Source organism: Mercurialis annua, linkage group LG6, assembly GCF_937616625.2.
Source record: "Mercurialis annua linkage group LG6, ddMerAnnu1.2, whole genome shotgun sequence".
Taxonomy (NCBI): domain Eukaryota; kingdom Viridiplantae; phylum Streptophyta; class Magnoliopsida; order Malpighiales; family Euphorbiaceae; genus Mercurialis; species Mercurialis annua.
The window spans coordinates 42512865-42535104 of record NC_065575.1 but is presented as its reverse complement, the minus strand read 5'-3'; the positions used below and the strand labels follow the sequence as shown (position 1 = coordinate 42535104).

Genomic DNA, 22240 nt, shown 5'->3' with positions numbered 1-22240 from the left:
ATAATTGTAATTTTTTTTTTTTATGTTTATTAAATTTAAATCACATAAAATATTTCGTTTTCCAATTTTTACCTAATAATTAAAACCGAATGATATCCAAGTCTAACACCTTACTTCAAATCTAGAGGCCTCTATATGTGTATCTTTATCACAAATTGACATCTTAGAATACAATAAATAAAAACAATTATTCTAAAAAAATTAATTAATTTTTAATGATTAGTTTTGAGCAAACCATATATTAGAAGTTGTTAATTTTCATTAAAAATCACATCTGAACCATATATCAGTATGACTAACTGATTATTTAATTGAGTTTTTAGTCATTTAATAATTAAATATAAAATTAATTTGTTAATTATAAAAGTTAGAATTTGAGTTAACGATGAATTTGAGTTTAATTTGGAAAGTAAAAGGTAACTAAATTTGAGTTAATGATGAATTTGAGTTTAATTTAAAGTACTATATTGCTATGTTGATTACTAAAAAAAGGTAACCAAGCAATTTGTTTGCTAATTGGATTCAAAACAGAATACCATTGTATTAATTACTTAAATTAAGTAGTTTCGTCATTTAATAATAAATTATAAAATTAAATACCATTGTATTAATTACTTAAGTTAAGTTATTTCGTCATTTAATAATAAATTATACAATTAATTAATTATTTTAATTATTAAAGTTAGAATTTGATTTAACAAATACTATAATTAATTAATTATACATATACTACTCATTTTATTAGTATAACTAAATAATTAATAGTCTTAATTCAATTCATAAAAATATTTTCTAATTAAACAATTTTTTTAATTAATTTAATATTAATAATAAATAAAATAAATATTTATATAATTATAATACATTTAATAATATATAAATTGACGAGTCACATCCCGAACGTCCAAGTTGTATTATACGGCCCATGTTTAAACATTTCCATTGCAGTTGAAAAACTCCAAAAAATTGAAAGCTGCAGCTTCAAAGGAAAAAAGAAGAAGAAGGACGCTGCAGACATGGAAGAGGAAGAGATTAAGCAATTGAAGATCGAAAGATTCGAGCAGATTCCCTCACCTTCAGTTTTCGAGTCTCAGATTGAATCCAAAAATGTTCCCGCCGTAAGTACTACTGAATTTACTCACTAGTTTAAAACATTTTTACTGATTCACTTGTTTTTTTTATGTTTAATTCTTCATAAAGGTATTTAATGGATGCATTAAGCAATGGAAGGCTTTCACCAGGTGGAATCCAGCTAACGGCGGCCTCGATTATTTGCAGGTCTCTTACAATTTTTTTAGTCCCGAGTATTTCTTAAATTGTGTGTTTAGAAAGCCTATGAATATAAACATTATTCAGTTCAATTGATTTCTTACTTTTGCTGCATTTCATTTAATTGATACTAGAAATCATTATGCATTTCATGCCGCATTTGAAATGTGATTTTTCTTGAGATTTCAACACCGATTTATTACAATAAAGCTCAACTCTGTGATTTCTCTAGGAAAAGGTAGGAACATCCACTGTTGAGGCTATGCTCTCCCGAACTGCGCCAGTTTTTTATGGTGATCTTAGAAGTCATGAGAGGGTAATCTCTCGCTCTTTTCGTATTAAATATATATAGCACAGACATTAATTTAAGCTTAATTGTTATTGCTTTAGGTTCCATTTCCGTTTTCCACATTTATTGACAATTGCAAGCAGCATATGTTAAAAGCAGACCAAGGGCATGATCAGCCTGCAGTAGTTTCTATTGCGGAAGAGGAACATTCTCCTCAAAAAATCTATTTGGCCCAGGTTATTCAGACTTGGTTCTGCGTAACTACTACTTTAATTGGCTCCCAATGAATGATTTTTATGCTATAATTTAAGAAGATGCTGGTAATTTCAGGTGCCGATTGTGAATACTGAGGATCTAGAAAGGGTCCAACTTGGAGCTCTTAGAGAAGACATTCAAATGGTTTCTGTTTTTTTTTCTCCTTCAATTTCTTTTCCGTTAGCATGGAGCCTGTGGCTACCCATACAAGAAATGTTTGTTGATCGTTGATTACTCGGTGCAGCCTGTTTTCTTGGAGACAAAAGAACCAGCTTCTGTTAATCTGTGGATGAATAATGCTTATGCTAGATCAAGTAGTCACTATGACCCACATCATAATGTTCTATGTATCATTGCTGGTCGCAAGCAAGGTTCAGTGAGCTTGTTTTTCTTTCCTCGTTCATTTTTCAGTTGGATGAGCTCTGTGCTTGCTTATTTTAATTGACTTTTTCTTTGATATTATGCACCTTAAATCTCTAACCATATATAATATATGATAACAAGCTTCTTTTTATTGCAGTTACCTTATGGCCCCCTTCTGCAAGTCCATCTTTATACCCGATGCCTATATATGGGGAAGCCTCAAATCACAGGTATGTTATTTTTGTGTTTTGCACTATTTTTTGACACTATTTCCTGTCCAGTCAGTTACTACAGTCTACAGTAAAGAAACTGATTAGTTTTTAAAAGCAATTGGGCTAGATTTTTTCCCACTTATTAATCTAAATCTATAGTCTTATTCAGTTCCCATTTTTCCTTTACTAAATTTTTTCTTTTCCTGGCTGACAGTTCTGTTTCTTTAGAAAACCCTGATTTCTCATTGTATCCAAGAGCAGAAGGCTCCTTGGGGTACTCTCAGGTCGTTGTTCTTCACGCAGGTGATGCACTATTCATCCCTGAAGGCTGGTAAGGTTCAATAGTTTTATGCTACCCTTATTCTCTTCTTCCATTGCAATTTGCAAAATGATTGCCATGGCATAGTTCCCTACTAAAGCCCATCCCAACTAAGAAATCTCGCTTTAAATTACTTGTAGACATAAGTATGAACAAAGATCCCAAAAAAATTCTTTCTTTTCTAAAATGAAAACGTTTGCTTTTCCTCTAACTGGATTGAGACAAGAAAGGTATGAAGGATGTTCTTTAATCTCAGAAGCATAAAATTCTGTAATTTAATTTGTTCTTTTTGGGATGGTTGAAAAATAACTTCATCATCAAATGTTGCAAGATTAGCTCGAGTCTTGAGTATATGTGTTTTGGCTAGCCGACTCTGGTAAAAAACTTTATGAAAAAGTTGACTGAGTCATTATAAAATCATTTATTTACTTCAACTAAGTCTAAGCAATAGTTTGATCAGATGACCCATTGCAGATTGTTCTTTATTGCTTCAGGTTTCACCAAGTAGATAGCGATGATTTGACCATTGCAGTTAACATTTGGTGGAGGTCCAATGTTATGTGTAGCATGTTAGAACACATGGATGCTTATTATTTGCGCAGGATAATGAAAAGGTTTCAAAGTCTCTTTTAATTTTCTGTTTTCAATCTTTCTGCCGTATCTTGTTAGTGGAAAGTGAACTCAGTTCTGTTTGTTTATAGCTCTTGCAATCCAGTAAGCTAATGTAATTATGTTATATTTCTTTGGCATGTTTTGTTTGCTCAATTGCTGTGAAATCAAGATTGACCGACAAAGAAATGGTATGTCTTTCCCTTACTTTTAAGTGGTTCCAAATTGTTTATTATTGTAGATCATATAAATTGTTTGTATATGAATACTTTTCTTATGCACTATTCATATAAAAAAATACATTTGAGTTTGTGTTCATGCTTGTACATGTTACCTAAAAGCAAAGGATTTCCAAATAGATTGTTGAAATAGCTTTGAGAATTATTAGTAGACATTTATCTGTGAATATGGTTTAGTATTGCTCCTGCTGTTTTAGGCTGTACTATATATCAAAAAGATTATTCTTTTCTTTTTTTCTGCACTTAGATTATATACCTGAAAACTTTGCAATTTTATGTTTAAGATTCCTGTAGACTTTATATGCTAATGAAAAAATGAGTACACATTGGTCAATCTTCACAGTTTTGTTTTATTCAGTGCCTATTGGTTGGGACTCATGCATACTGCAATTTTTTTTAATTTTCTTTTGCTTTTTGTTTTTGATTATAAGTTTACAGGCAAATCCCTTAACATGTTAGTTACACATAAAATTAGGGCAGAACCACATGCTCCCGAAGACTTCTTCTCCTCCTGACATGAGAAAGATGCATACATGCGAGCTTATGAGTAATGGAAAGGCAGGTCAGTATGATCACCATGCCATTATTCACTATATCCTATCTGCCATATAACTTTTGTTTTCAACAAACATCTTTTCAACTTAATTTGTGCCAAGAGATTTCTGGTGACATGTCTTTCTTTCTTTACCAGATTCTAGTCACTCTGACTCTGGTTTTGTCCATACTTGTCAAGAAACGGATTTGCAAGGGAGAGATAAAGATCACAGAATTAATTTGCATATGTTGGAACCATTTTCTCTGCAGGCTCTTCACGAACTCGTTTCTTTGGTTCATGACCGTGTTAACCTCACTGATCTCAATCAACCAGTAAAGTCAACTTCCACGAATGATTCTGTGGTTAGCAGTCAGCATGATAAAACTGTGAGAAGTATATTTGTACTGGATGATGATCCAGTTGCGAAAATTCTTTGGACTCTTGGTCCACACATTCTTCAGAATGTTCTTCTTGCTATGGCGGTGAGTTCACTAAGCCTACACTTTAAACGGGCATGTGGATTTTTCATAATTAATTCATCTAAAACCGATCGTATTCAAAAATATGCTACGTATACATTAATCTTTGGAATTTGATGTCATTGCCATATTTTTCTTAATGTTTTCTTTCTTCTGCATCACTCTTATTCCAGTCCAATTTTCCAAGAACCTTGGAGGCTCTGGTACTGCATTTGCTTTCACCAATAGGAGCAGAGGTACTCACACAAAAATTTGATGAGATGGATCAGCAAAACACTGAAGAAGATCGGTGAGATTATTTTATTTTTGAAAAGAAAGAACAAACTGCTTCAACATTGCTCTATAACTCATCAAGTACAATTTCAGGAACAAATTCTACCAAGTATTCTATGCTGCATTTGATGACCAATTTTCTGCAATGGATGCAATTTTGAATGCGAAAGAATCATTTGCTCTACAGGTAATTTCCATGTTCCACTCATCTTATAATTTTTGAAGTCCACGTATCAATTAAATTCTTACCAAAATGCATACTCTCTCTATTTGTATATTTTAGATGTAGATATATAGGTTCATTGGAATGTAAATCAGTTTCCTCATAGGTTTATTTATTGTTTCATGTGGTTGAAGAAGTAAGAGTAGTTCTACATGCTCGGGAATATAATTGGAAATTCAGATTAGTTCATGGAGAAGCTTGTATGCTGTATCATATGTTAGCATACTTCATTGACACAAGTGCTCCTTCAACTGGAAATCCAACTGAAAATGCATAGAACATATTTTTTTCTAGCAACTGATCGGTTTAACAATCTTTAGTCTATTTAAATATGGCATCTCCTTTCCTATTCTTGAAAGAATCTAACTTTCTCTTTCTAGTATGCTCTCTTTTCTGTAATAAAATGTATTAGTCTTGTCTCCACAACCACAAGAAAGGAATCTGATGGTTTGTCATTTCTTCCAACTGCCTATACCTCCAACTGTTCAAGATAGCACTTTTTCTACATACATGCATCAAGAGCTGGTTGGCAGATCTAGAATGTGAATAGATAACAGCAGTGGGATGAAAACATTATTTGCAATCCAGATTTTTAACAAACTTGACCAACTTCAAAGACCATTCAAAACCAAATCCAGCCCTAGTCCAAAACTAATACTATAAGAAAATTTTAATTGGCCCTACTTAATTATTGTACAATCTAAAAGCCTTGCAAAATATCTTTTGAATTTTTTTTCCATTTTGTTGTCATCATCTTGTTTCTTCAGTGATCTCACATGATGACAAGCCCATGATCATACTGATACGAAACCAATTTATTTAGTGGGCCAAAAGATGAGCTGATTATCCGAGCTCTATAAGATACATATAATTGGATTTCTCCCTGTAAAAGCGTACATGCTGTGTCATGTTACTGTTGCCATGCAGGGAGAAACGTTCTAAGTTGCACATCTGTATATCATAGGAGTTCTAGTTTTTTATTTTGAATTAAAAGTTTTTCTGACTGAATCCAACTCCATATCGTACCCAATATCATTATGGCATTCTGAGCCATTTCTGCTTTGACCACATTGGGTTTTTCACAAATGAGCAGTCTTTATAAAGTTATTCATGGCCTTTGTTCTTTTTGGTTCTCTACATTTTCATGTCTTCATAGCATGACTGTTTAAGTGAATTTATTTTGATGAATTGTTTAAGTGAAATTTAAATGCATTAGTTAATTAGCATCTGCATCTTTAACATTGATGTAATGCAGGTAGATAGTAAGAATCTTGCAAGCATGCCCATAGGTAGATACTTTTTGGACAATTCAGAATCCTGTCCAAATTAATCTGATAATAATTGAAGATGATTATTTTATGGTCCTAGTACTTTTGCTGGGGATTATTGACACACACATGGAGAGCTTTGCTTTATTATTATTGTTAAATTAATTATTTTTATCTTTTGATCACTTACCCTCATTATTATTGAGTTATTTTTCTCTCTTCAATAAATCACTCTTTTATTTTTTTGGGGTTAATCGCAAATAGACTCATGACCTTTACATTAAATTTTAATTTTATCATGTCATTTTAATGTTAGCAATTTCATTCACCAACTTTTTTTTTGCATTTATATCACTTATTCAAAATTCGATGATGTTTAGCTGATGTGGCTATGAAATGCATGTCCTTTTGTTGTGTCCAACTGAAAATTACCGGATTTTGAATCTGTGATGTTATTTCAAAAATAAATAAAATTAGCTGGTGAAAGAAATAGACAACTTTAAAAGGACGTGATAGAATCGCATTAATTTCATGTAAAGTTGTGAATTTATTTTTAATTAACCCTGTTTTTTTAAGAAGAAAAGAAAGACAATGAAAAGAATAGAAAAGAAAAAAGAGGAAAAGGATGAAGATTATCTTGTGTAATTTTGATGTTTTAGACCTTAAGTTAATTGGAAACTTAATTCGAAATATGTTTTATTGTCGCAGGCATTCAAGAATGTGCTAGATAAATACTTGCAAGTTAACTTTGATGTGCTAAAACCATCAACGAGATAAGATATTTAGTGATGTAACTTCATAAAAGAATTGGTCCCGGCGGTGATATCAAAAGGGTTAATCAGTGCATTACCACAGAACCAAGAAGCTTTCTGTCTTAGTCGATACTTTTATGTGTGAGTCATCCACAAATTTGTAGAAATTTAAATCATTGCTAACTTTGAATGGTGATGCATATCTCTGCTGTCAATTTGTGATTCCATCCATTTTCTTTTGACTTTAATGATACTTGTTCAAACAATTCTTTTAAAATTTTGTACAGTGTAGGTCATGAACGTCAAGTTGGAGTTCCTGATTTGGTATCCAAAATGGTCCATGAAGATTGTACAACCAAACGGTATCATATTCAGAATATTTCTTTTTGTATCATATGTTTCTGCATATATTGAAAATTCTCCCCAAAAAATATCGTTGCAGTTTCAAATATTTAGACAATTTGGTGGTAGTGGTAAATAATAATCCAATAAACATTCATTTCGCCCTGCCAACTTGGTTCAAAGGATAAAAAAAATCTAAGTTTGTTATTTTGAACAAAAACAACTGCAACTTGTCAATTTTAATTGAATTTACACCTTTTGACCACCAAGACTGACGTGAGATTATGGTGTAAACTGCTCAAAATTGATAAGATGTAGCTTTGTTTTTATTCAAAACCACGAACTTGGACTTTTTTTAATTTTGTATGCCAAGTTAGAGGGTTGAAATGAACATTTCTTGGATAATAATCTTAGATTAGGATGTAGTAAGTCTAGCCAGTAGGAGCTGCCATATATACACACATGCACTGACCAGAATTAGGGTAGATACTACCAACCCATGACATGATGACTTATTACTTGACTAGAATACTACTGCCAAGGACTACTAAAACTTGTAGATACTGGGATGTATTCCATTTGTGGGCACCATTATTGTCATTATCCTTTTTCTATCTTTGTTCCAATTTGTTTTTATTCAAAGTCCCTTGCCTACCATCTTTATCTATATTTGTGAAGATGAAGAACAAAAAATGTCAATGAAAATGTTGTTTCAAATAGAACAATCAATGATGCAGTTGTGCTACATTTTGTTTCTTTGTGAGCAAATGTAACTTGTAGGACGGACTCGTATAAATCAAATTTGACATATTTTGATAATTTAGTCTATCATTCTCTCACATAAGTCTAATTACATCAACTCCTATATATCCAGAGCGCGTAAAACAACCTTAAATGTATTGAACTCAAAATATTGAAATCAACATAAGATATTAAAGAAAAATATTCAAATATATTAAAATTAACATAAGGCATTATGGATTTTATGCGCTTTAAAAATACAGGAGGGAGTAATTGATCTTATTTTAGAGAGTTACACACTAAATTATGAAAACATGTCAAGTTTCGTTTATATGAATCCGACTCATAAAATAAAGGATTGAGATGAACCTTTACTCATTGTCATTTCTTTATTCTCTCTCAACTGAAATGAATGGGTGATATATACTCAAGAGGGTTGTAGAAATTAGTGTAGTGCATGGGGATTTGGAGAAGGGGAAAAGAGAGAAAAGCATAGAGAAAAGAAGGTTTGATAATAATTAGGGTTGGAAGGGGAAAAGGAAGGTTTGTTAGGATGAGATTCCCTTATGGAAGATGACATATGCAAGTGAACATTTTTTTTAGAGGAAAAAAAGAAAAAGATAGGTAATGGAAGAAAACCTTTTTGTTTGTCTAGTTATGCAGTAGAGGAAGAATAAAAGAAAAAAATTTGCAGTCTTTTTTAGTAGGCAAAATGGCATGTAATGTACCTTAACCCTGCAACTTAGATTTATCATACTTTCTAAAAGCTTGCACATTCTATATTACAAAAGAATACCTCTCAATGTCTAGCTCCTTTCATTAATCCCTAAGTTTCTTCTTCTTCTTCCTTCTCTTGTTAAATGTACTAAGCTTTACTTATAACTATAATATTCTATTTTCTGTCTGCCTAGCTAAGATTGTATGTCTCTATACAAAGAGAATTCTGCTAACCTAAGATTAGGTTCCTGCATTCGTTTCGGAACCAAAATTTTCCATTTTTTTTAGACCAAATCAAAATTTTAAGGAATTAAAGTTTTTAAACCAAACCGAATCGGCTAGTTCGGTTGAGTGTTCAGTTTAACTAATTTTTATGTTGAAAATGAATTGAACCGAAAAATCAAACTTTGTTATAATATCAAACTTCAATGATCTGATTTGATAGTTCGTTTTCAGTTTGGTTCGGTTTATGCACGCCACCTTTCTGGAATTGTATGTACATGCAAAGACAATTCTGCTAACCTATATTAACCTTATTGTTTAGATTTCTATTTTACAATAGGGAAAATGAATCCATGTATTAAAAACTGTCATATGTCAAATACATTATCAGTTTTTTTTTTGAAAATATATTATCAATTAAAAATAGATAGTTTGGTACAATAATATTATGTTTTCTGTTAATTATATTCAAATGGATTAATTGCAATTAAATCATAAACTTTGATGTGATTTGCAATTACAATACGAACTTCTAAACTCGAAAATCTCAGTCATCAATTTTCATTTTTTTGACAAATGAAAACATCGAGCTAAAAAATGCTGACATAGACATTATAATATACAGCTAGCCACGTCAACGTTTTTGTTGTTGCATAATTAGTTGGTGTTTCAATTTGCCAAAAAAATAAAAGTTGAATATTGAAATTGCCATGTTTCAAATTCCGTGTTGTAATTGCATATCACGCTAAAATTTGTGATTTTAATTTGCAATTAATCCTATTCAAATAGAAAATAAAACAGATGAAGGATCTATTTTATAAAAATAAAATATTATATTTTAGTCTCAACTTACTATTTGAGAAAAAATCAATCCAATTTTAAGAATTTTTCTATCTAATTTCATAAATTAATTAATGTTTGTTTGGTAAAAAAATATGGTTTTTAGCAAATTACTCCTAGGTTCTCCAAATATGTTATAATTTAGACTTCCGTCTCTCTTATTTGAAAATCAAACGATATGGTCTTCCGTTTTCATTTTCATCAACATTTTAGTCCTTCCGTTTATTTTTAATGTCAGTCAACTAAGTCAAATGACTTAATTAAAAAAATTAACGTTCAATTTAGTTCTTAAATCTATATTCTTAATATGTATAAAAAAATTATAAATTTTAATTAACTTTTTTTAATATTTTAATATTTATTTAAGTTTTAAGTTTTAAAAAAGTAAATGAAATAAGAAAATTAAAAACATTAAGAAAAAATTTAAATGCAAAATAATAATAATAAATAAAAATGGATTATTAATTAAAGCTCATAACTTTATAATTTTTATATATACTTGTGTCAAAATAAAATTTAAGAATTAAATTAATTATTTTAATTAAATCTTTTGACTAATTATTTGATTAACATCAATAATAAACATAACGATTATAATGTTAATAGAAATAAAAAAGAAGAATTTATCATTTAATTTTCAAACAATAAGATGAAAGTGTGAATTATGTACATATGTGGGTTGTCTAAAATTATTTTGCTTTCACCCCCTATAAATATGGACTAATTTGTTATAATATTAACTTTAGGATACTAGATTATATCTTAAGTTATTGTTATAAATTATTTTCATCATCTTTTTTATTTGCTTCCTAATTAATTTAAAATGTGAAATTGTAAGGACCAAATTTTATTGTTCATAAGATCTTCATTGGTTTCATGATAACTATGAAGATACTCTCATTTTTTTTTTCATTTACTCCCTCTGTTCTAATAGAGTTGTCCACTTTGTTAAATATTTTTGTCCGAAAATTCTTGTCCACTTTCAAAAAGTAACAATTTTAAAAACCAATTTTCCTATTCTATCTCTATTTAAATTCAACTAATAAAGTAAATTGAAAGTGTACCCACATTAAATAAGGGTATAATAAAAAAAACAGAGAAAAATTTATAAATTCCATAACAATAATTATATTTTCTTAAATTGTATAATAAAAATAAAGTGGACAACTCTATTTGAACGGAGGGAGTACACCATTTGAGCAGATTGTAACTGATAATTCTTCATAAGAAAAAGGGAGGAAGACAAATTATTTAGTGACTTGGTGGGTCATGAAAACAATGTATATAATATACTTATACTATAATATAAGGTTAAATTAAATTAAGGCTGTATGATATGGGGACATATGCACAGAAATTGATAAAGAACATATAGTAAAAAGAATTTGTGATGATGTAAAAGAATTGTGATTCAAAGTTATATAGGGTTTCTTTTTAATAATCGTTGACATTTTTTTCTTTTTTTCTTTCTTTCATTTTCTATTCTTTAACTTAGTTTCTTTTTTCTTTTTTCTTTTGAGTTTAGTACCACTTTCATAATGTATGTGCTATCGGACCACCATAACACTTGCACAAATTTACATAAAATCACATCATCTTAGTTTCACTTTTTTTTTTTTAATAATTTGAACTCACGCTTACTACAGGTTTTACAGCCTCTATTTACTCTTTACAAAAGGCTACATTTCTTTGAAATTCTCGAAATTATTTTCTTTCCCTTACTATATAGCTAGCCTAAAGCTGAGGAAAAGAAATTCTTGGAAATTGCTATTCCTTATAAGTTTTCACTATGAAGTAGTCTCTCGTTTGTATTTAGTTGTCCATTTAGCCAAAATTGTACACGTTAAGAAAGTGGACTTTTTATCTTAAATTATACTCCCTTCGTCCCGTTTAAGAAGGAACATATCCCATTTTTATTTGTCCCATCTAAAAAGGTCATATCGTGTTTTCTGTGCCAATTTATATTGAACTTTCACTTTTATCCCTTTAGTTATTTTAACATGCATTAAATGCAACTCAATTTACAATACAACTATTCTATTATTAGGAGAAACCATACTAATTAATAGGGGTAGACATGACAAAATAAAACATTGTCTTATTTTATTAATATTTGTGCAAAATTCATTTGTCCCTTCTTAAACGGGACGGAGGGAGTAAAAGCAAATACTAATATAACCTTACTCTTTAATAAATATTTTATAAATTGAGTCATATAGTCATTTATTAGGAAAGGATAAATTCAAAAATAAATTTGAAAAATAATAATTAAAATTATTTTAAAATTTTAAATGGACAAATAAATATATATAAATTTATTTGATTAAATTGACAACTAAAAAAACGGAGGGAGTATGATTTTATAGGAATGTCTCAATTGACACAAATTCTGCATTGCTAATTTCGAGATAATTAATGCAAACAAATTAGAACATGATAATGACTCGTTCATAAACAAGAGTTTATCTACACTGTCTTGTTAGATTGTCAATGTGAATGTATTAATATGATTAATTTAGCGGAGAAAAGTGAGGTATTGAATTTTTTTTAAAATAAGGTTCTGCTTTATTTGTTTGTTTCCATTGGTTACAAACAAAAAGTTCAAAGGAGACCTCTTTAGTAAGTAGTAACTACCTAAATAAGTAGTTCTTTTAGCTGTTGAATTTGTAAGATTTTACATATTAAAAACATTGGTTATTTTTGTATATAAATGCACGAACTACATATATTTTTACAACGTTATTAATAAAATTTGGTAAATATAGACACCAGCTACCATTTTTTGGGCAAATTCATACACCAAATGAGGTGAAATTAATTGGTAGTGGGGAAGCTGGAATTTTTAAAATGGTGCATTATGATGTGTAAATGACGGAGTAAATTCCGGCTTTCACATTATCAATTGTCACTGAATGACAATTCAATGTACCGACTTGCCAAGAAATAATATTTGATATATATATATATATATCGAGCTCGACTCAAATTTTTCAAATTAATTTTGAATTTTTTTGTGATCTTTAATAACTCACGAATAGCCTACTCGCTTACATCCCTATCATATGCATATACACAGGTAAACTATACATCGGACCCAAGAGTGCAAGGTATGTCCCTTTCACTAACATGCTAAGCTCATCTAGTACTTAGCTTATCTTTGATTAATTCAATTCCAAGAATATACTCTTCACCTTTGCCTTTTAAACTACTCTTTTCATCTTTCGTTTATATACAACTTTGAGGGTGTGTTTGTAATTTTATTGCATGCATGTACATTGCATATTCTCCCAATTATACATGTCTCTAACTTCATAGAGTAATGATCACATTTGTGTATGTATGTATCATTGCAGCATTATTATTTTTCTCTTTGCTTTATTCATTCATGAATTAAGACTATTAATTTATGTACCTTTTGGAATATGGACAATCAATATAAATTAAAATTAAAAGATTACATATCTAATTAAATAAGACTCTTGAAAATAGAAAATCTTAATGAAGGATTGATATGTGATCCTTGTATAAAGATTTCTAAATTAAAGGGATAGTTGAGAAAAAAAGAAAACAGAAAGATTTCTAATTCATCATTTTAAGACGATATTTTGCCAATTTAAAATATAAATAAATTTTTATAATTTGGGACACATGATAATGGTCATATTGATATGAACGATCAAATAGTTAGACGATAATATTTAAGACAATGTCCATATAACATTTCCATTATAATATTATTTAGTATTTTAAATTGTCACAATTGAAAATTGGCTTAATTGCTTTTAAAAATCATAAACTTTAGCAATATAATTTTTAATTTTGGTAATTTAATACATGGACTGTCATTTTTTGTAATTTCAAACACTAAGCCATTAATTTGACAAAAAAACGCCTATCCGGACATTGGAAAAACACTGATCCGGCATCATTAGTTTTTTGGATGAAAATCACTTGATGTTTAAAGTTGCAAAAATTTAAAAGTTGGTTTTTAAAATTGTCAAAATTGAAAGTTCATGTTAAAATTGCAAAACACTAAAAAAATTGGTGATTATTTAAGCAACCAAGCCTTGAAAATTCTATTAAACTATAGAATATATTAAAGTTCATATACTTTATTTTTGTAATTAACTCTATATTAGAACATAAAACTTTAGTTATCAAAGATTAATTTTTCTTTAGATGGTGAAAGTTATGATGGACAAATAAAGAGTTGAACTAAAAAAAGATTTACTTTACATCATTATAAGATAATAATAGTTAGAATTATAAAATTGGCCCATCGAATTCAAATTGTCTTTTGGCAATATTCTCATTTAAACAAGACAAAAGTTGTAAAAAAAAACCAACAATAATGAACAAAAAGAAGAATTTTCATCTCACAATATTGTCGTCAAGGCATGCAATTACAAATTGCACTATTGCCTTGTCAAACCATAGCTGTCGAGACAAAGATGTGACATTACCAAAATAATTTTCGCCATGAAATTAATAGATAATATAATAATCCATCAATCTATATACTCATGCATGATTGACTTTTATTTTCTGCATGTGAATGAAAAATACTTACATAGTCCCCACACTCACGTATCACCAGAAACAATAATGTAATATACATCATATAGTATCAATAATTTTATTTTATTTTGTTAAAGTTTCCACACAATTCATAATGTGACCTTTATATTATTTTTTGTCTGAAGTAAATATATTAATATCTAGTTTAAAACTGACATGACGATGTACTATATATACCGAGTAAAATAGATTTTATATCTAGAGTTATAACATTGCATCACGTTAGTTTTAAATTAGTTGTGAGTATATGCTATAAAACTTAAAAATAATCAACTAAATCGAGAAGGTTAAAAATTATCATATATTTAGCCAATAATTTATGGTTGTGAGTCGATAAATTTGTTTTATATTTATTGTGCTAATTATCTTTATAGATTTATTAGTTTTAATTCAATTCAATCCAATCCATAAATTCTTTAAATTAATAAATAATTTTTTTTCAAAAATTAACTCAAACGGTGCAACAAAGCTAATTAATTAGTAAAGATGCAAAGGAAACAACCTCTCTTATGAGCATATTTAGGAAATAAATTCAACAAAACAAAGAAAAACAAAAAGATGTTTTGCTGATGCATAATAGTACAATATATGAAAAGCTAGGATTAATTTCCTCTAAGCCCTAGCCAATTTTGTTTCCTTAGGAGAAGGGCAGTCGATTGTCAGGGGTATTTTCGTCATTCCGGTAGGTGAATTACTGAATCAAATTTCTGATTAATTTACCATTTTAGCAATCCCCCCAAGTTTCCGAGGTCGCAGGTGGCTGACCGAACCCAAAACCATTAGGCTTCAACAGTGAGCAGTCTCTCTCACCACCGTAATGCTGTAACCCTACTCCCCCTGTGTACGTTAGCATTTCCCTCACATTCATGCTAACGTTAACACCACCACCACCGCCACCACCATTCCCATGATGATCACTGGTCAAACCAAGAAAGTCTCTAGTCAAACGGTCATTCTTCTGCCACGTGGCGAGATTAATGCCCATGTAGCATCCCTGCTGCTGCTGCTGTTGCTGAGAGATATGACTCACTGAATTATCTGCAGTAACCTGACTCACTGCTCCTAACTCGCCCATGTCCAACTGAGTCATTTGGCTGTGACCCAAAGAGGTCTGACTTGCACCCATTGTTGCAGCTTTTTGAAGTAGTGCAGTGGCTGACAGGTGATGAGATGAAGCTGACGTGGCCGCATTTGATAGGGTTTGGAGAGGTAATGACGATATCAAGTTACTACCGCCAGGTCCACCACCCTTGTGGTTGCTGCTTGGTGGCGGAAGTGGTGGCGCAGATGGTTCTTGGAAGAGCGGAGGAAGGTGGAAATGGTTGGTTTCCGACTTAACTTGAACCACGTTATTAGGGTTGTGGTTGTTGTTGTTATTGCTAGGGTTTTGATGATGAGGAGGATGATGAGGTGGCGTAGGTGGGTCCCATGGGTTGAGGGGCAAAATAGGGAGAGAGAAGAGAGAATGACGTGATTGAGAGTTTTGTTGAAGAAGAAGAGACGGAGGAGGTGAAAGTAATTGATGATGAGCTGAAAGTCTTGCACTCTCTTCTGCTAATGCATCACAGAATGCCCTGTGTGTTATGAAGCCATCCTTCCTGTTGTTTTTTTGAAACATTTCCATGCACATACAATAAAAATGAAATTAATTAATAAAGCAATGTAATAATATATTGAAATTAAATAAAACATGATCAATAAATTTGGACCAGACACTCGTAAGACTTATTAAAATAATAAAACTCTCATAAAGTTTATGAAAATTGACAAAATAAATACATCTACTAATGTTGAGTTTGTAAGTGATAGGTAGTTAAATATATTCATGTTTAGTTTGTAAGTGACATATTGCAATGTTGTATATGCCAAATAAGATAAATTTTATACAGCTGGACGTATAATATTGTGTCATATCATTCATCAAAAAAAAAATATTGTGTCATATCATTCATCAAAAAAAAAAATTGTGTCATAGCATTCATCAAAAAAAATATTATCATCAAATCAAGAGTTGTGAATATATATAGTAAAAACTTAAAATATATAAACTGATAAAATTTTAAAATTATAATATATTTAGCAAATGAGTTATAATTATTAGCAGAAAAATTCATTTTTTCTAGTGACTTTGGGTTCTTCACTAGTTAATGTAATGCAGCAAATAGAAAGGAAAAGGAAGAGAGACAATGCATGAAGTAGAATAGATGAATATCATAAAGCCTATAATACACAAAAGTAGAATTGTCTTTTTTTAGTCAAAACTAAAGTAGAAAGACCCAAAATTCAATCCACAAAATTATAGTGGACTCGCTCATAAATGTCTATACATGCATGGAAAAAAAAGAAAGTATATAGGCTGATAATATGGTTCAAAATTTCAAGAAATTTATATGCAAATTGAAATCCACTACCACACTACCTAAAGGATGGATATTCAAAGGAAATTTGAAAGCAAATCAGATTTTTTTGCAGATTTTCTCAGTTCTTTTTCATAATGATGAAAAGGGCCAGAGACTTCTGAATCTAAAAATTGTAGCATGCTTCATGAAAATATTATCACGGGTCGTTTTTCTCATCAGCCATGAAACCCCAAAAAGCAATAAACTTAAGCTTTTTTTCCTCTCACTTTTTCTTGAAAAACCAGAGATTTTCATCATTGTTTTTGAACACTGAAGTCTACTTGATTACAAAGTACCAAAAGGGGTAAAATCAGGATTCAGTAGGGAAAAAAATTTATACATTGCATTAAAATGAAAGATATTTTGAACTACAAGCAAGAAATCATAATTAGTTCTGTTTAAGCATTCAATAAAAGGACAGAGAATCAGAAAATGTAAATCTTTTTTCTTGGATTATGAAAAACAAAACAAAAAATGGATTATATAAAACAAAAGATTAAGTTGATTGTTCCTTTATTATTAAATTTTTATATCTTTTTGTTGTATTCAAAATGTGTTCAGATTTTCAGAGATATTGCTTTCAGTTACTCTTGTAATTGTCATCAGTAACAGACACTTGTATTAGTGACCACTTCTATGCAACCTGCCATTGCATTTAAACCTTTCAGATCCATGCAGACACAGCTTACTAAGTACCCGAAAATTAAAAATTAAAATAATGAAACAAAATATTAAAACCATTTCAAAATGACATGAGACTTCCTACTTTAAACAAAAGACCAATATTTTCTGTGAAATCCAAAATCAGTCCAAAATGATGAAAATATTGGGAATTTCAGACAACTTAATAAAGATATAAAGACCAAAAAGAGCATTTAATTTTTGTTTTTCAAATTTAAAAAAGAAAAATATACATATAAATACCTGGAGAAAAGGGTTCCACAGTCACATCTATACTCCCGAGTTCCACAGGTTTTAGAATGAGCCTTCCAATCAGATTGAACAGCGTAGATCTTCGAGCATTTTTCACATTTCCATTTCTTTTCTCCATGTTTTCTGCAGAAGTGTTTCTTGATACCAGTAAGATCACCTAAAGCCCTAGAAGGATGATGATGAACACACGACGGTTCAGGACAAACATAAGCTTTCTTTTTTATTTCTTTACTGTTTCTTTGCTTCAGTTTCCATGGCAAATTATGTCCTCTCCGGTGAAGCTGGAGATTCTGATCTCTTTGAAACCCTTTATTACAGATCTCACATACAAATCTGTTTGTAGCTAACAAAGTCTTTGGTGATAATGCTATCACTTCAGCATCAGGGTCTGCATCAAGAACAAGAACAAGATCATATATAGTTAATTAAACATGAAATAATGGTTAAGTTTATAAATCTTGAAAGAAAAAGTAGAATTTGACCTGGGTTTCCTGGTAAGCTTCGTTTTTTCTTGATCTTGGGTTGATCAGAAGATATAGCTGAGGAAATAATTGGATTTAAAGAGGAAAAGTCATGAGATAAAGAAGTAGAATTGGACATATTTGCAGAGAACATATCTGTGAAGAAGAAAACTCCAAGTAAAGAAAAACAAACTAAAGAAAATGGTGTTTTTGTTTTTGTTTTCTTTTAGTTTTTGTTTTGGTATTATATTCTCTCAACAAATTCACCAAATGCTAACTTTAAAGGTTTGAAACAAAGATCTAGCGCTAGCTGAGGTTCAAAATGTGATGAATAAGAACAAACTAGGGTTAGTAGCCAAAGAAAAATGGAGAGAATCTAAGCGTTTGTTTGGACAGAACTAAACAAATTAGGTTTGAAGAAAAACAGGTGGCAGTGAAATACAGACACAGAAAGGCATCATTCATTGGGTAGCAAAAGCAAAATCTCGTGAAGATGATGATGATGATGATGGCTTATTCTTCAAGTCGCTATCTATTTCTATATGCCATGGATTACTTGTCTGAGCAACACTGTAACCTAATTTCAGATATATATATATAAATATCTTTTTTCCAATCTCTCTCTCTCTTTTGTTGCTAAAACCATTCATACCATGCAATTATCAAGGGTTAAAGTTTTTTGAGGTTACTAAATTATTGACTTTTTACGGAACAATTATCATCGTTTTATTTATTATATTTTGATAATTGGTATTTTTTTTCTATCAACGGAAGATTACTCTAGCAATTCAGGTTTATGTAGCAATATGTGAACGTCAAATAATTATAAAATGTTTTTTTATAGCATATATAAATATTTTTAGTCTGAATTACTACCATAATTTCTTGTTGATGTAAAGATAATTTTTTTATTATTAATATATAACAAATAAAATGATGATAATTGCTCTATAAAATATTTGTAGTTGAGTAAGTGTAAAAAATTAATAAAAGTTCATTTTGTCTCTGAATTTAGCACAAAATATTCATTAAAGATAAATTCGTGATTTTGAACAAAAACATCCATAAATTGATCATTTTGGTTCATTTTAACTTTTTGGGATGAGATGTCATAATATTACTAGATAATTTATAGCTGAGACGATAAAAAAATGGACAATTTAAAACTGAACGGATAAAATAAGCTAAAATAATGAACCTGTAGATTGAGTGGATAAAATAAACCAAAATAATCAACATGTGGATATTTTTATTCAAAGCCATAAATTTGTTCTTAATTTTCCTTTTATGTCAAGTTTATGGTACATAATAAACTTTTATATATTGGTAAAAATATTTAACCTCAATTATCGAACATGAAAAAGACCAAATTATAGATGGGTTTCTTTTTATTATTATTATTATTCTTACTTTTCTCTAAACCTCTTCATTACCCAATAACCCTATATGGAAATATCATAAGTATAGCTCTATGTCTTGTAGATATAATAATGTACAGAAAAGTTATGATTATAGTGGCAGACTAAAGAAGAGGGGTTGGCAAATTAGTGACAAAATGAAAAATTAAATGAAAGTTAGCAAACCCAAGAATGATAACGATTCTACAATCTATTTTTCAACTCTATCTTTATTATTTCTTTAATAATTGTTTTTTTCTTTCTCTTTTGTATAATTATTATAATTATTGTTATTTTTGGTTGTGTGTGAGTGACGTCGGCACTTTCTGTCTTTTCCTTTGTTGCTGTTATAAAACACCCAAACCCTAAAAGTGGGTTGATTTGAATGGAATGATAAGTATTAAAAGGAGGGGTTTTTTATTTGCTTACCATAAGTATTAAAAGTGGGTTGATTTGAATGGAACTCCACAACTAACATTATTAATCCTTTCCTTTTCACATCCTATGCTCTTTCTTTTAAACTAAACATTACTTTATTATTATTAGTATGCACTTACATGTACTTTTGATCTTTGTATTAGTCTAAAGTTTTGAGATTATAAGGTCAAACGAGCTCATACCTTAAACCTCTATAAATGAGAACTTTATAAACATAAGACCTTTTATGTAAAAAATAATATCCAAATTTAAACTATAAATTTGCTTCTATTAATTATGGAAATTTGATTATAATTCTCTATATTAATTCAAATGTAACCAATAAATTATTTAATTTTATTTTTTTGATTAAAATCATTTAATTCAATAATAGTAAATTTAATTTTTTAGACTTTGTCTTCATAGACCATAAAAATTCTACATTTCTTCAATTGTAAAATTAACTCATATAACTATGAAAGTAATATGCCATGAAATGAATTGATCTAATTAAAAATTAATTGTTTCTAATATATTATTAAAAATTATTATGTTTCAAATAGTTTTTGAAGAAAATTATTATATATATATATTAATAATTTTTAGGTAATTTATTTTTGAGTTGATGTGGGAGGTGCGCTGATTTGGCTGGATTGAATAATATATAAAAAAATTGATGACATGTCATAAATCTAATTCCATATCAGATCGAGAAACTTATCGTTTACTTAAAATATCAAATTAGTTTCTAAAATAAAAAAATTAAGCAAACTGTAGTGATATTAATAGTTGAATGATACCATAATTAATAATTTATTATAATTTTACTATAATTTTATTAAAAAATATTTTATATATTTTTTATATATTTTAATTTTTTGGAGTTCTTTATTTGAGAAAAAAAAAATTATACATTTTGAATGATTTTAGAGAAAATAAACATAGTTCTAAAATGTGGAAATTTATACAATTGGATGTTCTTCTGAAATTATTAGTATTATTTTCAATTATTGAATTGATTAATGGAATCTAAATGTATTCTTGTTTTTCATTATTTTGTAGAGGATTTTCTCTTCTTTCTGTCTCTCTTTCTTTTATAATTATTCTTACACATCCTAGTGGTGAAAGTGCTCATGCAAAACCCCACCAAGAGAGAATTTGGAAGGTCTCTTCTTCTCTTTTCTTCATCTTTTTTTGTTAGCTTTTATTTATTCCAAACCCAAATCTAAAGCCATGAAGAATTATTATTACAAAACCCTTTCATCCCTTTCTTTTAAACAAAAATTACAGAAAATAAAAGAATATTCAAAGTGGGTATAAAAAAAGTAATTGAGAGTTTAACATTTAAAAATTAGCTTAACCCATCAACAGACCCTTGTATTTTTTTTTTACTCTTTTTGTTGACGATTCTTTTTTGGGTTTATTTAGTATCTCTTTAATGTTTGTTATTCGTTAAGTCCACATACTATTCAATTCTATTTAATGAGTTCTTCATGGACGGAAACTGTAAGCATGTACTTTAGCTGCAGTTAAGTGGTAAATAATTTTTGCATCAAAAATGACAAAAGTCCTTATATTTAGAAAAAAATTATTAGTCCCTTTTTTTAAATTTTTGTATTCAATATACCTTTATACTTATAATTTTTTTTTTATATAGTCCCTATTCAGGTTTGATAATGTAACATATTTTGCTAACATGTCGAGTTAGATGGACATTTAAATTCGATTTCAGTACGCGTTTCACAGTGATCAATGTAACGCATGCTTTTCTCTGTCCATAAATATGATTTAGAAATCTAAAATAAATGAAATACAAGGATTACATAAAGATAATTTTTTTTAAAAAAGTATAGATAGATAAAACTTTAAAAATATAAGGATATCTAAAAACGAATTTGGGCTTAGAAATTCTCTAACTTTAACAGAGGCATGCGTGGCTTAAACATGGCGGCTCAAAGGCAGAAACCATGCAGAAAAATTAGAATCCATAAATAAGCATCTCAGAAAAATGAATATAGGATAGGACCCATGTTATTCTTGTAAAGAGATGAACTTTAGAAGCAAAGCAATGGTACTAATGATCCATATATTGCAGATATCCTTGGGAA

The 22240-nt window shown here is 29.4% G+C and overlaps 2 protein-coding genes across 4 annotated transcripts; one reads left to right on the top strand and one right to left on the bottom strand.

Moving 5' to 3' along the window:
• Window positions 1-927: 927 nt before the first annotated feature.
• LOC126653551 (lysine-specific demethylase JMJ31) lies at window positions 928-7493 on the top strand. 3 transcript variants are annotated; one of them, XR_007632265.1, is made up of 16 exons: window positions 928-1118; window positions 1201-1278; window positions 1502-1585; window positions 1660-1794; window positions 1889-1957; window positions 2058-2184; window positions 2334-2406; window positions 2603-2719; window positions 3202-3321; window positions 3489-3507; window positions 4036-4117; window positions 4247-4572; window positions 4743-4858; window positions 4936-5029; window positions 7042-7226; window positions 7378-7493. XR_007632265.1 is itself a non-coding variant. In XM_050347465.1 (15 exons), exons 1-15 carry the CDS (start codon window positions 1017-1019, stop codon window positions 7108-7110), a joined length of 1611 nt encoding a protein of 536 aa, XP_050203422.1. In that variant the 5' UTR covers window positions 928-1016; the 3' UTR covers window positions 7111-7369. The 3 variants fall into 3 exon arrangements, 1 of the variants encoding a protein (XP_050203422.1); XR_007632264.1 differs by having other exon boundaries at window positions 7373-7493; XM_050347465.1 differs by lacking the exon at window positions 7378-7493 and having other exon boundaries at window positions 7042-7369.
• A 7491-nt stretch (window positions 7494-14984) lies between these two features.
• On the bottom strand, window positions 14985-18879 carry LOC126653863 (protein indeterminate-domain 12). The gene is made up of 3 exons (XM_050347844.2): window positions 18340-18879; window positions 17849-18245; window positions 14985-16123 (listed from the first exon to the last, which is right to left on the bottom strand). The coding sequence occupies exons 1-3, from the start codon at window positions 18470-18472 to the stop codon at window positions 15250-15252; spliced, it is 1404 nt and encodes a 467-aa protein (XP_050203801.1). The 5' UTR covers window positions 18473-18879; the 3' UTR covers window positions 14985-15249.
• Between the last annotated feature and the right edge of the window lie 3361 nt (window positions 18880-22240).